Source organism: Anabrus simplex, chromosome 7, assembly GCF_040414725.1.
Source record: "Anabrus simplex isolate iqAnaSimp1 chromosome 7, ASM4041472v1, whole genome shotgun sequence".
In the NCBI taxonomy this organism is placed as follows: Eukaryota; Metazoa; Arthropoda; class Insecta; order Orthoptera; family Tettigoniidae; genus Anabrus; species Anabrus simplex.
Window position 1 is genome coordinate 145,595,211 of NC_090271.1, and position 22,210 is coordinate 145,617,420.

The following is a 22,210-nucleotide window of genomic DNA, read 5'->3' on the forward strand; positions in this document are numbered from 1 at the left end:
TGTAACACAAAATGTTGAAGATCATCCTTACAGTGGTTGTGCGCGGTCAACAACCGGAGCTGATGACCGTTATGTGCATATCCTGGCTCTCACGAACCCAGCAGACACTGCAACAGAACTGCATAATGCCTTATGGCAGGCAACTGGTAGGGCTGTGTCTACACAGACAATCAGAAATAGTCTCCATAAGGACCACCTTGACGCGCACTTATACATAAATCCCAACACCCTAGCGCCAGGTTACAGACGGGCAAGGGAGCACTTGGACTGGACTCTGGAAGAATGGCAGCAGGTCCTCTTCATAGATGAGTGCCGAGAGTGTCTGATGCTGGAGGAGGGTCTGGAGAAAGTGAGGTAAAATCAGACAAGTCCAGTACACCATCCAAAATGCCCATCAGGGATGTACTGTATATCTCATTTTTTGGTGCAGCAATATGAATGGATGTCAGGTGCCACTCATCATAGAGTGAAAAATGACTGGTACACAATACCAGAACAGAATCCTCGGGCCCACTGTTCAACAATACCAACAACATTTCAGCGACAGATTCATTCTGCAAAATGACAACGCACGCCCACACCACTCCAATCTTGTGAACCTCTTCCTCAGAAAGGCCCACATACCATGGCTGGACTGGCTTGCAGTGTCTCTGAACATGAATCCCATTGGATGTACCTGGAATATGCTGAAAAAGAGTGTGACAAAGAACGAATCCACCTCTCAGCTTGCCACAGGGCCGCTGTCGAAGAGTGTGACAAGATCGACCAGGACAGCCTCAACTGCCTTTTGGGCAGCATGCAACAATGGGTCCAATCATGCTTCATTTCACGGAATGCAGTAACATCATACTGAGAGAGGAAGAATCATATTCCCATGGTCGACAGGCAGATGCATGTTGCCAAAGAATAATGTCTGTGTTGTGTCTGTTGTTGCCTTTTCCTTATACCAATGAAAAATGAAATGGCGTATGGCTTTTAGTGCCGGAAATGTCCAAGGACATGTTCGGCTCGCCAGGTGCAGGTCTTTTGATTTGACTCCCGTAGGCGACCTGCGCATCGTGACGAGGAGTTCATCAGCAACCAAGAAAAAAGAACTCCTGGTGTGTAATATTATAATTTAAGTTTTGGTTTAATGAGAACAAAGCAATTACAAATTAATGGGGGTAAGTTACCATCTACGAACATTTAATTTTCCTATCAATATAAAGACCTGGAATTACGTTATCATTAACAGTGAACTGTAAGCTACACTACACTCGAATGCAATACAAGATATGTAGCACACCTCATGTACTACCACCTTTGAGCGGTCTATTTTTCTCTCAACTTGCGTAGTGTCTACATATCATTCTAGTTCAGTCACACGATTCGGGTCCAGTCTTAGAATGAAAGCTTCATTTTGATGTTACAAGTCATTTCCCTGTATATTTTCTGCATTTTTATTTCCATGTGCTCTCCCTGTATTCCCTGTTTTTCCAGAAAATGGGTACCTCGTACTTCCTCTTAAAACAATCATCACCATCAACCATCACCTCTCTGGTGAATACTGGGATATATAAAACATACCCAAACACTGATCATAGAAGGTCAAAGTAATAACAGTTTGCTATACCCAGACAATGTCAGAGAAAGACCTGAAACATTCTGGCAAGTCCCTGAACGGGCTGACAAGAATAGTCTCAAGCAGCAAGAACAACATGAGGCAAAATGATCTCTGTAATTGGGGAGAATTACTGCATCAGGTCACATGTAAAAGAATACTCAAATCTGTTGCTAAGCAGTGGCAAAATATTTGATCTGGACATGGGAATAAATGAACAAATGGATAAATGAATGAATGAATGAATGGTAGACAGTGACTGAAATATGAGCATGTTCTAATGGCTAGTCACTTGGATAAGAGCCCACTGGGGATGATCAGCAGTTTGCGGTCATTATTTTCAGGGTACCAACTTTGGACAACGAGTTAGTTGCTGCTTGCCTCAAATCATTACGGGAGTGTGTGATTTTCTGTGCCCCATGTGATGCCTGCATGTAGTAGCTGGACTGCCCATTTCAAGTTATGTAACCTTTGATTTAAAAATAACATCTAAGATGCACGAAAAAGATCATTAAAGAACAGTTTGATATTATGGATTCTTCTGCAGTTCTTCTCTACTGAAGACAGCAACTTGTTGCCAAAGCTTGAAAACTACATACATCAGTGAAAACTATGTATTCATAAAACTATGTATTCATACATGTAAGTCTGCCAACATTGGTAAGAAGTTTTTTCTTCTTTTTATGTTACGGCGAATGAATAGGAAAGGGCTATGAGTAGGAAGGAAGCAATCAAGGCCTAGGTACAGCCCTAGCATTTGCCAGGTGTGAAATGGGAAACTATAGAAAACCATCCTCAGGGCCACCAACAGTGGGGCTCGAACCCACTATCTCCCAAATGCAAGCTGACCGTGACCCAAACCATGCAGCCGTTCGCTTGGTTTGTAAGAAGTTTTGCTAAACCTATACATATTTTTCCTGCCCTCTTTTCCCATTGCCTGGGGTCAGAACTTTGTACGGATTTAGCCTAGTTTTACAGCTAGATGTATTTCCTGGCAGCAACCCAATGTAGAATGATGTATTAACAATTGCGAGTTTCCATGGTAGTTCGTAACGTGAAGTGTTGCATGTAAATGATGATCTGTATTAAGACGAACACACTACTAGCTAGAGGAATTAAAGTTAAAATCCATTACTCGTCTGGGAATCGAACCCGGGGCCCCCTGAACCAAAAGCGACTCAGCCAAGGAGTCGACCCTTGCCAAACCTAATAGTGAGATAGTTTATCCCCCTCCTAAATGAAGAACAGCAAACATGGGGCCGATTGCAGAAACAATGACTAGTTTTAAGCCTTAGACGTCTGCCTAATCAACATCTAAATCGAGCACGATCTTCCATTGCATAAACAATATTCAGCCGGTGTTTAACTAGACATCGTTTAAAGTTTCTATATTGGTTAGAAAATGGAGATAGAAGTATCTTTCACGCAACTCTTTGCTTGTTGCAACCAATGAAATTCGTCAGTCGGCTGTTTGTCTTCCTACACATTACTCAAATATGGCTAAGCATGAGCATGACTTGCCCACAGATAAGAATATCACTTTTGGTATAATTAAATCTCATAATATTATCAACATTAAAGCGACACGCCACCGTACGGGGAAGAGTAGCTTTGATAATAGCGTTGTTACGGTGAGTGTAATCTACTCATAAATAGCTTTGATGAAGGGAAGATGAAACAATAGTAATGTGTAACTGAATGTGTTGTACGGGCCATATGTATGTAGCTTGCATTCTGGAGATCATAGGTTCGAAACGTATCATCGACAGCCCTAAAGACTGTTTTCTGTAGTTTCCGTATTTTTACACCAGGCAAATAGTAGGGCTGTTATTATGGCCACGGCTCTTCTTCACCACAATAACCTCCGACTGTGATTCACTCCTCTCATTTGAGGTTAAACAGTCTTCTCACCAGTGTTTAAATATGGCTGGTTGAACATCGGTTTTATCTATGTGATAAATAACGTCTCTGCAACGCGGCAGCCAGACTTAAGCATTGTTTAACCATAGACATCGTCTAAACACCGTTTCTGCTATCGGCCCATGGTATTTTAAAGTAATTCAATGAAAAATTGAACCTGAAAACATTTTACAATATAGTTGCCTATTTCTGACACAGAAATTTCAATTTTACAATGTCACTTCAATATCTGTGATTTGCCTTCTTAAAATATATATATATATATATATATATATATATATATATATATATATATTAATAACCACAGTCCATTAAAATGAACCCCTTCTCACCTATCAGAGTGTATATGTAACCCAAATAGTAGCCTATTTTCATTTATCCATCATCCAACTACAGGAAAATATTTTGAAGTAACGTCCTTTGCCTTTGTTTCCAACTTTGTTACTGGTGCTGGGCTGAGTAGCACAGACTATTAAGGCGCTGGTTTTCTCAGCCCAAGCTGGCAGGTTTGATCTGGCTCAATCCGGTGGTATCTGAAAGTGCTCAAATAAGTTATGACAGTCCCGTGTCAGTAGATTTACCAGCACATAAAATAATTAGGCCTACCTCAGGACATATAGCCTATATTCAAACAAAGTCTCACTTCATGCCAAATACATCCGAAGCCTCCAAAATGAAACAAATTCTAAGCAATCGTGGCATTAGATTTTTTTACTTTTACAAGTAGTAGCCTGCTGCTACTGGCCAGTAACATATAGGTGGATACACCGCAAACATTTGGAGTTTGAGGTTGTATAATTATTGTGGAGCCATTGTGGTCTGCATAGCTGCAATTATTTGGCACCAAGTTAAAAATAGATGCCCAAAGACTACAAATATGGTATATCCTAGCATTTTTCTGGGATAAACATAGGAAAACAAGGAACAAAACCAAATTTAGGACATTCATTGTCAGAATTACTATTTGTACCTTTCATCTGTAGACGATGCAATCTTCCAGACAGATTTTGAGCATACCTAAATGGCTAGGAAGGTAGATTGTTTAGGTCATTACCTATCTGTGATGGAATGCAATAACAGTACAAGTCAAGAAAAGTACAGAACAAGAGTACAAGTCAACTTGTACTGTTCTGATCATCTGTTATTTGAAAGTTTAATTTTGTATGCTATGTGCGCTACGGAATGATGTGTGTGACAGCAGGCTCAGACTAGTACCTATCTCACCGCTCATGGATATCGAGCTGACGATGTCAAATACGTACTTATCCTGATCTTGGCAAAAACTGACTTATACTGTCACTGCAAGTTACTAATCTTATGTTTTAATCCGTACTGAAATCTGTTGATATACAATAATAAAGTTTTATTATGAATCCACCTGTTCAATACATTACAATGTTGTCACATTTAAAATATCTTCATTAGTTAAAAAATATATGGGACATGTTTCGCTCCCTTACAGAGCATCATCAGCCAAATCTGAATCTCGAATAATTGTTATATACGTAAATAATGACTTAAGAACTATTAGAACATTTTTGACAAACTTATAACTTACTCTTTTAGAATATCATAAAATATAAAATCTTTGTATACATGGCTTAATTACATGTGCTTAATAGGAAGATACATTAAAATTGTGGAAGAAAGAGTACTAAAATATTAAATAACGCTCACAGTCACCACATAACCTCGGACAACACCAAACCGACAAACAGCAATTGGAGGGACATTCAACAAGATAAACCAAGCAGCAGCTTTTTAATACGAGCGTTGATTTACGTCCCTTTCAATCATCCTTATCCAATCCATTATTTCAACGAACGGTCATTGACATCTATAAGAACATATCTTTTCAACAGCATTCGCCGAGGTCAAATGACAACAAGCATTTAAATTCCTTGAAGAACAACATTTATCCTGTTACAAGTTCAATCATCAAATCGACGATAAATTTGAATCTTTATAGACTCTTATCCACAAGGGATAAATAACTTTTTTTACCAGATCTCATTGCCAAGAAAATCCTCAAATTTAACTCCTAAGATTGATTTTCACGTCTTTCTAAGATTTCAGACATGATGTATCATATATATATATATATATATATATATATTATTTTATTTAATATTTTAGTACTCTTTCTTCCACAATTTTAATGTATCTTCCTATTAAGCATATGTAATTAAGCCATGTATACAAAGATTTTATATTTTATGATATTCTAAATGAGTAAGTTATAAGTTTGTCAAAAATGTTCTAATAGTTCTTAAGTCATTATTTACGTACATAACAATTATTCGAGATTCAGATTTGGCTGATGATGCTCTGTAAGGGAGCGAAACATGTCCCATATATAACTTTTTAACTAATGAAGATGTTTTAAATGTGACAACATTATAATGTATTGAACAGGTGGATTCATAATAAAACTTTATTATGTTATACTGTCACTACCGCCCATCATAGATATGACAGATACTTGATTATCAGCCATAATGAGTATAACCTCCTGCAGATGGAGGCGGTAAAATAATATCCATCGTATCCCCTGCTTATCATAAGAGGTGACTAAAAGGGGTCCCAGGGTCTCTTAACTTCGGAGCGCAGATTTGCGTCCACGGTTTCTTCCCTCTTACTAGTGTTACTATAGAGAATGGTTGCCTAGTTGTACTTCCTCAGCTTAAAACAATCACCACCATCACAATAAGTACAGTGCATTCTGAAATTATATGCAATGCATCAGTTCACAGGTCACATATTCACTGAATTAGAAGAAAGAGAATGAAGAATAATCTGTTACTCTGCAGTAACCTGCATTCAAGATCAAAATCTTATTTCTTTCTCTCAATTACCATATAAGTTAATCATATTTCTGATAATAAATCTCTCCTAAATAGCACTTGAAAGCACTTCTACGATTCTCTGCTGTCAACATTCACAGCTTGGCAGGGATATGATAGACACAAACATTCACTGAAAAATTCATATATAAAATTTTAGCAAGGGCATCATCTAGAAATAACTGACTTGCGTATACTACACTATCGTAGGAACGTTCTACATAAATGGAAATAATGTTATTGGTTTTATGTCCCACTGACTAGATTTTTAGTATTCAGAGATGCAGAATGCCAAAACTGTGTCCCGTGGGATTTTTTTTACATGCCATTAAATCTATAGACACCAGGCTGACTTATCTGAGAAACTTCACACTCAGCCAGGATTGAACCTGCCAAGTTGGGCTGCGAAGACCAGTACTCTACCATCTGAGCTAGGCCTACTTAGCCCGGCTAAATGTAAATATAATTTCCTTTCCTTTGACTAATGAAGTACAAGGAAAGGTTGCTAAGATACAGCTACTTGCTTTCAACAACAACCATGCAGGTAAATCCTATAGGCACATGTAGAACACATTGAACTATGTTTGATGAAAATGTGGCTTCAATCACGCTGCATGAAAACTGATAGTCCCTGAATGTAAAATTTAAGCAACAAACTATGATTTTCATTATGTACAATGAAAAATTGAAGTTAAGGTTAAAAATTATTAAAAGTGAGCAATGACATCCAAATTCTTTGAAAATGTTTAAGAAAAAGCTGGGTAAACAACTGATAGGAAATCTGCCACCAAGGCCACAGCCCTAAATGCAGATCATTGATGACAATTTTGTTGAGTTGAGAGATTAATGCTCAAAATTTTCCTGTAGTAAATCAATTCTAACCTGATCAAGACAGTAGGGCCTATTGTCCTTAGAGAACAGTGAGCTAAAAGTTACAATACTAGGATTTACATATACACTTACAAAAAAAAAAGAAAAAGTTTAAAGAAAGTTATTCCTAACATTTATTAGTGACAAAAGTACTATGAAATTTATGCATAAATGATGTTTTTACCCCCCACTAACTACTTTTATCGGAGACACAGAGATGCCAAAATTTAGTCCCTCAGGAGTTCTTTTAAGTGCCAGTAAATCTACAGACATGAGACTGACGTATATGAGCATCTTCAAATACCACTGGACCGAGCCAGGATCAAACCTCCCAAGTTGGGATCAGAAGGCCAGCACCTCAACTGCCTGAACCACTCAGCCCAGCTATGCATAAATGATAGTAAACTATTTACAAATATTACAGGGCCTACATTCAATGCTACTTTATAAGGAAACCTCAGGGTCTTTCTGGTACATATTCAGAGGGCACTGTCTGATTTGGAACTACGGTACAAATATGGTGCTCAAATTTTCAATGTAACTAGATCAGATTGACAAGATGCTACAAGATACAACAGGAGTAATGTCGGGTCTAACACAAACATAATGTGATTTAAAAATAAAATTAACCTCTGCTATTATGACAGAATGCACTGGCACTGATAAACTTCTTACTGTAGAGACAATTCAGTACAGCAGTGAAAAAATTAGTGGGAAAGGAGTACGGTATTGAAAAGAACATTACTTTAGGTATAAGCCTAAATGTAGTAACCTTTACTACAATCTTGAAACTAAGGGAGTGTAAACAATGCACAAGTTGGTCAACCCCTAACCTAATATTATTTATACCAGTGTATCCAAATACAAGTCACATTTGCAGAAACACTGGCTTGAAGAAGTAGTAATGTAGTGAACTGCTGATATGTACCATAAATAGTGCATGAGAAGGGGACATTCAGTTTAGGTAGACTAAAGAATGTCACAAAGTCAATTTATCTACAGAGATAATATGGTAGGCTAAACAATTTTTCAGCAGAAAATGTGAAGGCTACAAGATTAATTGAACCCATTTTAAAAATAAATAGCAAATTACAACAAATAACTGACAAATGCATTAATAAGCCATTATCTTTATCAAAAATATTATGAGAAACATACCTATTAAAAAATTTTACGTTCCGCAGCCCAGAGTTTATAACATTGTAAGGAAGCAAAATAATGCAAATCTTACTTGGAATTCCTTTTAGAGCAGTGATGTGTTCATTGCGATATCTAAGAACCCACTATCCTGCCCCCAGAAGTACATTTACTTTTATAACCTAATAAAGAGCAGCACTCGCCATCAGCCATGGCTAGAGTAGCTACTTGCATTCTCATTGGTCAACGTGAACAGAATGTTACGTCATTACCATCAATACTGATAAATACATTGCGTCACCAACCCCGGCTGAATAAAAGCACAAAAACACCAAGAGGCCTCGGGCCGTTTCGCAGCTTCTAACCGTCCAAACCAACGGTCTTGCCCAGATCCTATCCTAACCGTCTGCATGGCAAGAACCAGTCCAGACCAATGATCTTGTCCAAGTCCTATCCACCAGCTATCGAAGCACCACTCTCATTACAGAGGTTGGCAGCACTGAGCACCACTTGACAACATCCTTCCCAAGCGTGTAAACAAAAAGGCATTTATTATTATTTATAAGCTTCTATCCGTATTGACCCTATTTATCAGTTTGGTAGTAAATAAAATAGGTATTGATAAGGTGGCGACTCATATTATTTCTATATAATAACAAAAAGGCAGTCACTCCGCACGTGGCTGCAGAAGGTAAAATTATAATAAAGATTTCCTCAATGTGATTTGTCATGGATAACAGACCACGGCATATTATGAGCAGTTGTAATCTGACCCAACCTTCCCAGTACTGCACAATGATGTAACTTAACTCTTTCACAATAATTGTAATATTTCAAATGCAAGTAGCATTGTCTATAACAGATTTGGCCAAGTGAAAGCTTCCCAACGAAATATATAGCCTACTTTCATTACATTCACAGTTATTTCAAATTAAGCTTGTAGTAACTAAAAATGAACACTATTTTTGCTACCGGTAATTGTTCAAGCAGCCAGTATCACATACAGTCATCCCTTCATCATACCTTTGGAGGCATTCTTGTGGCAACTGCAGGGCACTAGTCAATTCTAGCATTACTTCCACTTATCAAAACAAGGCTACTTTAATCTTCATGGTCTATCCTTATGTTATTTTTTTCCCTTTTTTCTTTATCCAATCTAGTAGGCTCGCATAGCTAGAGCATATCTTTTAATTTATTAAACTTTCCTGCTTTTCATAATCTTTGAAAGGTCAGAATTCATCCTACCTTCTTTTGACAGCTGTAAGATTGCGACCTTAATGATAAAACTTCCTCAATCACCAATAAATCTTTCACTCTCTGTACTAAATTAATTCTTCCATATAGGCCTACATGGTTATACGAATAAGCAAGATAACTCTGCACATCTGAATAAATCACACAGTAATAATAAAACATGGATTTGTGCAGTAATTAACTACCATCCAAAATATAACTTATTTGTCTGAACTGAGGTTAATGTCTATATTGTTGAACACTTTATCTAAGGATCACTGATCTACCTATATTTATAACCCTGAAGTCTCAAACTCAAAATGTAACATTTTCTGTTAGTAGTTTCAAAGCAGTTCCCACTGTCAAACTTCATTTCCCAACACTGCACAACCAAATAAAAATATATATTAAACAATCTGTATAGAAATTCAACCATACTCACTCGAGCATTCTTTCACACCACAACCGCCATCTAATTACAGCACTAACCATATTTTAACTGATGTTAATTTCACACAGAATTCTCAACATTCACTCATTAATTTCCAACACATTATAATCATAACTACAAAGAAAGTACACTACTTCACATTAAAGGTACCATCAATCTACATTAAACATGTATTCCCCCTCCATATGACTCTTCACTGTCACAAATTTTCAAATAAAGTTTAATAAAAATCATAGTACCAGTACAGTGCAATGTAATCCATTCAAAGTTCTCTGCTGAATGAAAAGTTAGACACACAGCTTCTTCTTTCACCATTCTAACACAAAATGAATCCTCTCAGATTCTTACTCACTCAACTACACGAACAATAATCTTATATTCACGGAGAAACTATCAACCATCTAAAAGGGGAGATACACATAACCATTAGTGAGCAAAACAAACATCAGTTTACTGTTACACAACTGAACTAAACAGAATTATCAAGCACTACAACATTCCTACACAATAGACTAGGCCCCCTATAAAACAAACTGCCCTCTCTGCCACTCATGCTCCATTAGCATGCAATAGGTTATCTTTCTGCAAAAGAGTTTACATCCTTGTGTCAAGCTTTAATCTGCAATCACTACACATTGAATTCTTCAACTCATTGGTGCATTTGAATTATACACAGACGATTTAAACAGAGAGAAAATAACTAAATAGGAGTATATTTCACAGTTACTCCTTAACAGAATGAAAAATACAAGGAATGATATGGCCCAACAACACATCATTTTGAGGTTATTTTTCGAGGACAAAATATCGCACCAACTTACATGACCACTTGTTTTTTGAAATCACGGAATATTCCATTTCACAAAATGACATGCTACGAAGTGCACGTATAAACCACCACATGAACCAGAACAGGTTGCAATCTTCAACTGTCAACTGACAGGGGGTGGGGACAAGCGACTTTCAAGTGTTGACACCCGTACAGTTGTCACTTAAGGAACAAAATAGTCACATTAGAAGCTGAAGGGATGTTTTAATATAGCATACCTTCTGTCACATCGTCGTCGAGCGTCCCTTTCACCTGAGAAAAGCACCACTGGATCTCCCCATTACCTGGAATGACAAACGTTCCTATATCAAGAACGAATAATTCAATAGTCACATTTTGCCTGTTCATATATTTCTTGTACACCACCATGCCCATCTTCATTCATCCTCTGTAATTCAAAATTCTAACCGTTTTCTTTTCTATGTAGGGGAACCAATTAGGTCGTCGTATACATCACTGTACTGCGAGTACTTACCGGCCATATCAGACTCCGGGGGGTCTTTAATATATGGTGTGCTTAGAACTAAACTATATTAAAAGATTCTTAGCGGATTTAGTTAAATTGGGAAACCGATGAAATGAGATTTGTCACATTTCAGTATGAAATAACCAATCGCAATGGCGGCACTCACGAGTGCAAAACAACGAATGTGACGTCACACGGTGCGAAATTTAAAGGAAAGTTGACAGTCGCAGAGCGTCTATAAGGCTTCAAGGAGAACACATGCTTAGAGTTACACAGTACATACAGGTAGTATTTCTGCCTCGTGCACGCAATTCTTCCTTGAAAAAGTTTTCCTTGTTCTAAATTTCTCGCTGTCACTGGTTTAGCATTTGTATTTAGCATAAAACACAACGTAAGTTGCCATGCTAAAAAGGAGTCAGGTTCCCCAATTTGTTCTCTTTGCATTTAGCTGTACAGATTGACGGTATGGCTGCTAGATCGTCGTCAATAAGTCTGTAAGCGCATTACTTCGAAAAGGTCACAAGTTAGATATATATATATATATATATATATATATATATATATATGTAACGACGTATCTGAGCGAAGGCTTCTTCTAAACGCAGTTCCAGGTTCAGTTGCCGCGTAAGGAAAATGTGATGTGTCAGTAAATTGGATTTGTATATAAAAGCCAAGTTTTAAATATAGCAACGTGCTTTAAAACCAGATGTTGACTATTTAAATAGAGTGTGATCATTGACATTTGAATTGCAAAACAGGTCATTACCGTTAGGCTCGTGCATTAGTATGGATTTTCGAGTTTCTTGTACATAGTATTACAGAGTCTTCGTTCGGCTCCTTGGCTGCGGTCAGCGTACCGGCTTTCGCACCCATTTCTCGACCGGGCTGAGGACTTTAAATCGGTTTAATGTAAGAAGGGCTTCAGTCATACTGAATAAAAACTGATGGTCCTCCAACGTAAAATTTAAGCAGTAAACTGGGATTTTCATAATATAAAATTAAATTACGAAAATCGAAGTAATGGTTGCGAGTAAAATTGTATTAAACTGAGCAATGGCATCTCATTTTGTTGAGTTTTGAGATCTTCCAAACTCAAATGGAATCACAGAATGATCTACGAGCTTAATGCTCAAAATGTTTCTGAAGGAAAGCAATCGTAACCTGATCAAGACAGTATTGTCCTTAGTAAACAATGAACTGTAAATACAATACGGTACCGTACCTACTAGGATTTGCAAACGCACGCACAAAAGTAGAAAAGTTTAAAGAACGCCATTCCTAACATTAGAGAAATGAACACTGTCGTAACTACCCAACGCTACCAGTTGAGTAGTACACATGTGAGGAAATCTAAGGGATCATTAAGATCTCAAAATATGTTCGAGGAGCGACGATCCTTCAGTGTACCGGTAACAATTATTACCGTACCGGTACCATAATGAAATAGCGGAAAACACTTCGGTGTGTGGTTGCAAAACCTCTTCCAAACTTAGTTGTTTTTAAAGGCTCAGGACCTTGATTCAGGCGTAGTCTAAAATCGTGGCCGTCTGGAAGTTGATGTGCTAGATTTTAGGCTACTGTAGTAGCCTAGCAGCTATTTAGACTGGTGTTTGAATCTGATTAAAGATAAAGAACTAGAAAGAATGGACAATTCCTTCAGAATGGCATGATCACAGACTTTCCTTGCGCTGAAATTGGAATCCCCGGATAGACTTTTTACACGTCTGATGATTGTAATATTTGTTTTAAGGGTAAGTACAACTCAAGGTGCGAAATCGCGGGGGGAAGGGAGGGATCCCCCACCGACGATTTTATCTCAAAAGTTCTTCCCTTACTAAAATTATCCGGGGGGTAATGAGGAAAATTTAGAACACATACATTACGGAAATTAATGTATTTTACTGTGCATATTTCCATAAAACATTAGCAATACTACACATAATATAGAAATAATAGAATGACTGCCAGACTTTGAGCAATAAAGCAACGTAGTGGTGGCAACTCCGCACTTGCAGCCTATTTTTCCTGTTTCCCTCTGGAAAGTCAATCCGAAACCCGGGCAAAAATATATCTTATTTCAAGTTGGGTACGTAGCAAGTTGGTGGGGGGTTACTGGGGGTCAGAACCCACCCATGGAAAGTTTTCTAAAAGAAAATAAACAGAAACCGACAATAAACAAAATAAACATTCAGAGACATAATTATTGTAGAACCAACAGATCTGTAATTCACTTGTATCAGTGTCCTTATAATGGCAAGTCATTCATGCACCTTCATTGTGTTTTTTTTAAAAGCTGCTTTACGTCGCACCGACACAGATAGGTCTTATGGCGACGATGGGATAGGAAAGGGCTAGGAGTGGGAAGGAAGCGTCCGTGGCCTTAATTAAGGTATCCCCCTGTGGGTGGGGGCGGTAGAATAACACCCACGGTATCCCCTGCCTGTCGTAAGAGGCGACTAAAAGGAGCCTCAGGAGCTCTGAACTTTGGAGCGTGGGTTGGCGACCACGGGGCCCTCAGCTGAGTCCTGGTATTGCTTCCACTTACTTGTGTCAGGCTCCTTACTTTCATCTATCCTATCCAACCTCCCTTGGTCAACTCTTGTTCTTTTCTGACCCCGACGTTATTAGGTTTGCGAGGGCTAGGGAGTCTCATTTTCATGCCCTTCGTGGCCCTTGTCCTCCTTTGGCCGATATCTTCATTGTTCGAAGTGTCGGACCCCTTCCATTTTTTCTCTCTGATTAGTGTTTCATAGAGGACGGTTGCCTAGTTGTACTTCCTCTTAAAACAATAATCACCACCACCACTTAATTAAGGTACATTTGCCTGGTGTGAAAATAGGAAACCACGGAAAACCGTCTTCAGGGCTGCCGACAGTGGGGTTCTAACCCACTATCTCCCGAATACTGGATACTGGGCGCACTTAAGCGACTACAGCTATCGATGTCGGTTATTGAGTTCTACCCAGTGGCGTTATACTGAGGACTACCAAGGCTATCGGTGAAGCCCAAATCTCAAATGAGGAAGATGGGAATCTAAAGCACATCATAATGTAAGCATCTGACATATTGTTCCACTTACAAAACTTGAAAACGAATGAGAAAGAACGTCGCACGTATTTCTAAGAGCAAGGCATCGGAATCTGATCTCACAGCCGAAGAGCTGTCTCTCTCTCTCTCCCCGACTCGCCACCGTGGCATGCTGCTGAACGTCCGCAAGGTGCGGGGACCGGGGGGATAGGTGTGCTAGGCTTCTTTCCGTCAGATCGTCCCTGCTAACCAACAACCATGCGTTCCTCACCGTATATACTTCCACACCTCATACTTCTGACTTAATTATACAGATAACAGAGTACTGGTATTTCGCTCCCGTTTACGTCTAAATCCTTGTAGGAAGACACTGCAGGGCTGTTGTTGTAGGAGTAATATAGTTTTCTTTTTATAGCTAAATCTGCTAAAATGAAGTGCAATCTTTCCGATTTAGTGTTCTCTTTGGTTGGTTGGAATCGAACCCGTGATCATGGGTCGGACATCACCACTGATTCCCCGAAGAAGCTAATAAACCAGTAAACGAGGGGTACCACCGATGGTAATGCTGTAAAATTCAAAATTTTAATTTAATAATAATAATAATAATAATAATAATAATAATAATAATAATAATAATAATAATAATGTATGGCATCTATATAGTCTTGGTGGTGACTTATGAAGATAAAATTAATGGCGAAGATGTCATAAACACCCAGTGCCTAAGCCAGGAGAATTAAGAGTACAAGGCAGTTAATTCTGAGAACTGAACGGGGCCATCGGACCAGAGGCAAACATTCTATCCATTTATCCACAAAGCCGGATTTTAATTTGCTAAACCTTAGGCTACCATCTCCACTGATCAGGTGTTGAGTATTTACATTAGCAGAGGTCACGGCAGTAGCTTGTGAAATTGCCTTGACGTTCACTAAATCAACCATCGAAAAGGGGTAAGCTGTCCAGTGGTCACCCATTTCTTGATCCCAGCATACGCCACTGGTACTACCATCATTTTGTAACTACAAACCCCACCCATCGACCGATCCTCCCTTGTCATTACTGTAAGTAGCTCGAGCTTACACCACTCCTGCAGTGCTTGTAGAGGGTGTGTTTCCGATAGGTAGCCAATAGGACAATATTCACTTAAGGAGTGTACAAACAAACGAAATGTTTATCATTCGTGTTATAACAACAGAATTCAAACAACAAGATTTATATTTTTCTGGGAAATTTACTTATGGAGAATCAAATGCCCCCTCACCTGCCGGGTATTGCCTGAAATAAACACTAGTAACTAAGCCCTATGATGCTTCTCACCCCACCCCCACCCCGCATACCACCACTTCTTTCTGATTTCACACCCTGCTACAATAATAATAATAATAATAATAATAATAATAATAATAACAATAATCGTATGGCCTCAGCTACCGTGTGCAGACATTTCAAGTTGACGCCATCTGGCTGTCTCGTCAATTTCGACGTTCCGTTTTACACTAGGCTCACTAGATGGCAGACCGAGTAAACCGAAACTCTCTTGGGCGTCTATGGCTGAGATTTAATTAATTTTGTCGGGTAAACAGCAAATGTGTCACCAGAGATCTTTTACATGCCGACATCGTACGACATGGAGTGTCGAATGGACTTTTCTCCGCCATAGCCAGTTCCTCGAACCCGCTGATAGTGACCACGACGTTAAGTGATTTAAGCGAACAGACAATTATAATGATAAATAAAAAATAAGTTACAGGATTGTGAGCGATTGCAAAAAGATCTTGACAAAGTTGTGAGATGGACAGCAGACAATGGTATGAGTGTCAATAGGGTGAAAAATCAGGTTGTAAGTTTCACAAACAGGAGGTCCTCTCAGTTTTAATTTCTGTATTGATGGGGTGAGAGTAACTCATGTATATCACTGTAATTACTTAGGTGTTAATATATAAATAAAGGTTACAGATCTCTTCATATTTAGGAATTGTAGTAAGGATGTATAAGTCACTGGTAAGACCCCATTTAGAGTATGGTTCTATTATAGTGTATAGGATCCTCACCAGGATTATTTGATTCGATAACACAAATTAGAAAACATGATAATAGTGACTTAAATACATCGGAGGATAAATGTGTTTCTACTGGGATTAAAACAGTATTACGTTAGCTTCTTAATCTCTCCTTACAAGCGGAGGCTTTGCTATTATGCCTACGTTAGAGACACATAAAAGTGCATGGAACAGAACAGCTCGCTTAGTGTGGGTGTTATTGACACGAAACTCGTGTGTATCCTATCGCTATCGCCTCAAATAACGTATATCGACAATGACAGGCAAGAAAGGATCATTGGTTGATTAAGAAACAGGCCAAAGCCAGGTGACTGCGTTCCAAGCATGTTTCTCGTCCAATGTCCCACAGCAATTTTTCAGCAGGGTGCGAAATTGCTGGGTGAAGGGGTACCCCCCACCGACGATTTTACCTCAAAGGTCCCGCCCCCCCAGTAAAATTGCCCGGGGGTGGGCTTTCTTTTATTATAAAATAATAAGGAAAATATAGAGCACATATAATACTGAAATTGTTTTTACTGTGCATATTTTCATAAAATCAGCAATAATAGGCGCCTAGTTCGAAGTGCCTACTGGTTACTAATATTTTTGTTGAACTGTATAGTGACTAACGGAAAATATATACTAGCCTACAAGGAATAAGTTTCCAATATTTATCATTCTTGTTATAACAGCAGAATTCAAACAAAAGATTTAAAATTTACAATTTTCGTTGGGAGGGGGTAATTTACTTACAGAGGAATTATATACGCCCTCCCCCGCCGGGTACTGCTTGAAATAAACACTGGTTTTAAAGCCGTATGATCCTCCTCCTCCTCCTCCTCCTCCTCCTCCTTCCCCCACCCTCAAATTTCTTTCTGATTCCGCAACCTGATTTCCAGGATTTGGCACAGGTTCCAGCGGAAGGATTTTTCTGTCAACCGCTCAGCATCGGATATCCAAGAGGTATAGAGTATCGGGAAGATATTTATTAATGGCCCATAGTTCGGCTTGAAAAACTGAGCAGCTGGATAAAAACATTGCAGTTATTCTCATAAACTTGAACCTAACTACCAGTACCAAAATGATATCGATCAGAGTAAATCAGACAACCACGTTACGGATCTGAGAGTTACCAGAGGGACAGGTCTTTCCAGACTTAAATAGGCCTACATAACGACAGGGACTGCCTTTTGCAATCTTAAATTTCTATACATAGCCATTACATTATTCTGCTGTCCTGTTGCTATCAGGAAACCTAGCATGTTAATATTAATAAATACAAGGTTTTCCACATTCGATGTTTTGATTCCGTTCCAGTAGCGTAGGAGGTGGGGTTATAGTTACAAAATAATTATAGAACATAACGAAGATGCCTGTACGAGCGTGGTGCACGCATGCATGAGTGTCATTATAAGAACAGCAATACAAGAGAATGATGTTGATATTCATGTAATGAACAAATTGCAGTACACTATAAAATTGTACATTAAAATACAGAACAAGAACAATATGATCAAAATCAACAGTTTTACAGCGAATGGTATGTTCTGATTACAATCTAAAATACAACTTTTAATGCACACACTGAATCACCAGCATACCTACTGTATTTCTCATATTGCAACATGCAAAGACTTTTCACTCTGTTGAAAACGCTATATACTTCTATACGCAGGTTTACTAAGCTAAGTTGTCAACCTCAAATCAGTCGTGAGCAGCTAAACACATTGACATTCTGTTTACAATTTCAGTATTTGTACCTAGGGGCTCATAATCGGACTTAAAGTAATTTTTCATGGCACCAATATCTTCAGTAGTATAATTGGATGGTTCGGCGGCCTCCTCCTCCTCCGGCTCTCGGAAGAGGCCTCCTCCTCAGCCAGTGGCCTCTCACCTCCTCCTCAGCCAGTGGCCTCCCAGTGGCCACCTCCTCCTCCTCCTCAGCCAGTGGCCTCCCAGTGGCCTCCTCCACCTCAGCCAGAGGCCTCTTCCAGTGCTGCCAACTTAACCTAACTAGCGCGAGATAAACAAAGCCACGTGCTTTTTGACAGACAACAACGCACCGCTAACCTCAGTACTGCCATCTTGACGGGCCTAAACCTCAGTAGTGCCAACTTAACCTCACAAGCGCGAGGTAAACAAAGCCACGTGCTTTTTGACAGCCACGTGCTTTTTGACAGATTTGTAAACAAAGCCACGTGCTTTTTGACAGCTGTCATCGACAACAACGCATCGCAAACCTCAGTACTACCATCTTGACGGGCCTAAACCCCAGTAGTGCCAACTTAACCTAACTAGCATGAGGTAAACAAAGCCACGTGTTTTTTGACAGCCACGTGCTTTTTGACAGATTTGTAAACAAAGCCACGTGCTTTTTGACAGACAACAACGCATCGCTAACCTCAGTACTGCCATCTTGACGGGAATAAACCTCGGTGGTACCAACTTAACCTAACTAGCTCGAGATAAACAAAGCCACGTGCTTTTTGACAGCCACGTGCTTTTTGACAGCTGTCATCCGCCATCTTTAAACTACAGAGCGCTGTGCTGCCCTCTTTCGTCACCTGTCATCGGCAGTGCTGCCATCTTGGCGGGCCTAAACCTTAGTGCTACCAACTTAACCTCACTAGCTCGAGATAAACAAATCCACGTGCTTTTTGACAGCCACGTGCTTTTTTGACAGCTGTCATCCGCCATCTTTAATCTATAGAGCACAGTGCTGCCCTCTTTAGCTACTTACCTTTGAAATGTGGTGGCGGATAATTTGAAAAATGCTTTTTTGACAGCAGCCATATTGCATCGCAAACCTCAGTGCTGCCCTCTTTAGCTAGATACCTGTGGTAGCAGACAATTCCACGTGACAGCAGCCATCTTTAATCAAGAGAGCACCGTGCTGCCCTCTATGTGGTGACGGCAAATTCCACGTGCTCTTGTTTGGAAACAAACCCACGTGCTTTTTTTGACAGCTACCATCCACCATCTTTAATCAACAGAGCACAGTGCTGTACTCTTTAGCTAGATACCTTTGAAATGTGGTGGCGGCAATTTGAAAAATTCTATGTGCTCTTGTTGGGAAACAAAGCCGCGTGCTTTTTTTTGACAGCTGTCATCCGCCATCTTTAATCAATAGAGCACTGTGCTGCGGGCAATTTCGTTAGCTGTCATCCGCCATCTTTAATCTAGAGAGAACAGTGCTGCACTCTATGTGGTGGCGGTAAATTCTATGTGCTTTACAAACCTATGTGCTTTTCTGACAGCTGTCATCCGCCATCTTTAATCCAGAGAGAACAGTGCTGCCCTCTATGTGGTGGTGGCAAATTCCACGTGCTCTTGTTTGAAAACATACTCACGTGCTTTTTTGACAGCTGTCATCCGCCATCTTTGAGAACAGTGCTGCCCGGTGACGGTAAATTCCACGTAGAAACAAAGCCATGTGCTTTTTTGACAGCTGTCATCCGCCATCTTTAATCCAGAGAGAACAGTGCTGCCCTCTATGTGGTGGCGGCAAATTGAAAAATTCCACGTGCTCTTGTTTGAAAACATACTCACGTGCTTTTTTGACAGCTGTCATCCGCCATCTTTAATCCAGAGAGAACAGTGCTGCCCTCTATGTGGTGACGGCAAATTCCACGTAGAAACAAAGCCATGTGCTTTTTTGTCAGCTGTCATCCGCCATCTTTAATCACCGTGCTGCCCTCTATGTGGTGACGGCAAATTCCATGTGCTCTTGTTTGGAAACAAAGCCATGTGCTTTTTTTGACAGCTGTCATCCGCCATCTTTAATCACCGTGCTGCCCTCTATGTGGTGACGGCAAATTCCATGTGCTCTTGTTTGGAAACAAAGCCATGTGCTTTTTTTTGACAGCTGTCATCCGCCATCTTTAATCACCGTGCTGCCCTCTATGTGGTGACGGCAAATTCCACGTGCTTTACAAAGCCATGTGCTTTTTTGACAGCTGTCATCCGCCATCTTTAATCCAGAGAGAACAGTGCTGCCCTCTATGTGGTGACGGCAAATTCCACGTGCTCTTGTTTGGAAACAAAGCCATGTGCTTTTTGACAGCTGTTATCCGCTCGCATACCCGCAGTGATACATGTTTAGACTTGAACACATACATACTACTGTTCAAAACTTATTACAACTTGAACTGCATACTAGTGTTCGATGTTGCAGAACACAGCATTGCGAGACTAGAATCAAGCACTGTTTAGAAAAACAAAAAATTCTCTTCTCAACATACTTACTGAGCTGCTCTTCCTGCTCAGTGAAGGTACATCTCTATCGAACGTGCATTGCAAAAGCAAGATTGTAAAACATAACAAGACTAGAATCGAACACTGCACTTGATGTTAACTTCAACATGTGATTAGAACATTAAATCAGGTTCAAACATAGCAGGACTAGAATCGAACTCTTCCTACTCTTTCAAGGTACACCTCTATCGAACATGCATTGCAAAAAACAAGATTGTAAAACATAACAAGACTAGAATCAAACACTGCACTCGATGTTGTTAACTTCAACATGTGATTAGAATATGAAATGAGATTAAAAACATAGCGAGACTAGAATCGAACATTGCACTCGATGTTGTTAACCTTAACATGTAATCAGAACATTAATTGATGTGCTCAAAACACTAGATAAGTAGTCAAGACTAGAATCGAACACTGCACTCGATGTCGTTAACCTTAACATGTGATCAGAACATTAATTGATGTGTATAACTTCCTTTACCTTTACTGACTCTGTCAAGGTACATCTTTATCGAACATGCATCGCAAAGCGAGAGTGTGCAAGTTTAGACTTGAATGCATACCACTGTTCAAAAAACATATATACACATACTATAGTGCGATGTTGTAGTACACTATATTACAAGACTAGAATCAAGCACAGTTTAGGAAAAAAATCTCTTCTCAACATACTTACTGTGCTAGACGATAACATACTTACGAATTTAATCAACATCTTCTTTCTTGCTCTTATTCTTCTTCGAGAGGAAGGAGTAGGAGGAGAAGGTAATACCTAATCTAAAATAAAAGAATATGCCAATTCTACAGTATTTATTCACATCTTGTATGTACTAGTTTTATCATGAATGATTTTACTTGTAGTGATGTTTGCATACTTTTGCTTTCTCGATGTAATTCTTGTATGTACATGCTTTTACGCATCAGTAAAACTAATAACACAAGATTTGTTCTCTATGCCGTGATATATAATGAAAATAGAACGTTGATTTAGTTCTTCTATTTCTAAATCAGTTAGCACGCTAAATCTATTAGGTAAAAAAACTTGAAAGTCTTCGCAGACACATAAAATCCTTTCTCCAAATTTCGTTTTTAATCTTCGTAGTGAAATTACTTTAAATTGCTCATTTAGCGGTAGACTTGTTAACGGCTTGGTAGTTGGAGTTGAAATATGACCTAGCTGGTTAATCTTCTCCATGGTTTTTCTAAAAAGAATAAATATAGCGTTAGCACTTGCATCACACATAGTAATAATAGGATATAAAAGGGTAAGTGTGCTAGCCTAGAGTTACGATGTTCGGAAGAAAGCAAGTTTCAACCTATAGAGGTCAGACATGGCTGTGAGTTTGAAATTATAAGATTAACCTCTTCTACAGCATGAAAGATTGAAAAGAATAACTATTTATCTATAGACTAAAGTTGCTATGTTCGGAAGAAAGCAAGTTTCAACCTATAGAGGTCAGACATGGCTGTGAGTTTGAAATTATAAGATTAACCTCTTCTACAGCATGAAAGATTGAAGAGAACAACTATTTATCATT

The 22,210-nt window shown here is 39.1% G+C and overlaps 1 protein-coding gene across 4 annotated transcripts in view; it reads right to left on the bottom strand.

The window, feature by feature from the left end:
• Window positions 1-22,210, bottom strand: part of tws (protein phosphatase 2 regulatory subunit tws) — a 905,968-nt gene that overhangs the window by 146,306 nt on the left and 737,452 nt on the right. For 3 of the 4 annotated variants that reach the window (XM_067151365.2, XM_067151366.2, XM_067151367.2), the window contains exon 6: window positions 11,102-11,167. In XM_067151365.2, coding sequence (XP_067007466.1) covers window positions 11,102-11,167 — 66 coding nt within the window. Of the gene's footprint in view, window positions 1-11,101; window positions 11,168-11,358; window positions 11,524-22,210 lie in introns of those variants that run through there. The other variant, XM_067151368.2, reaches the window with a different exon arrangement.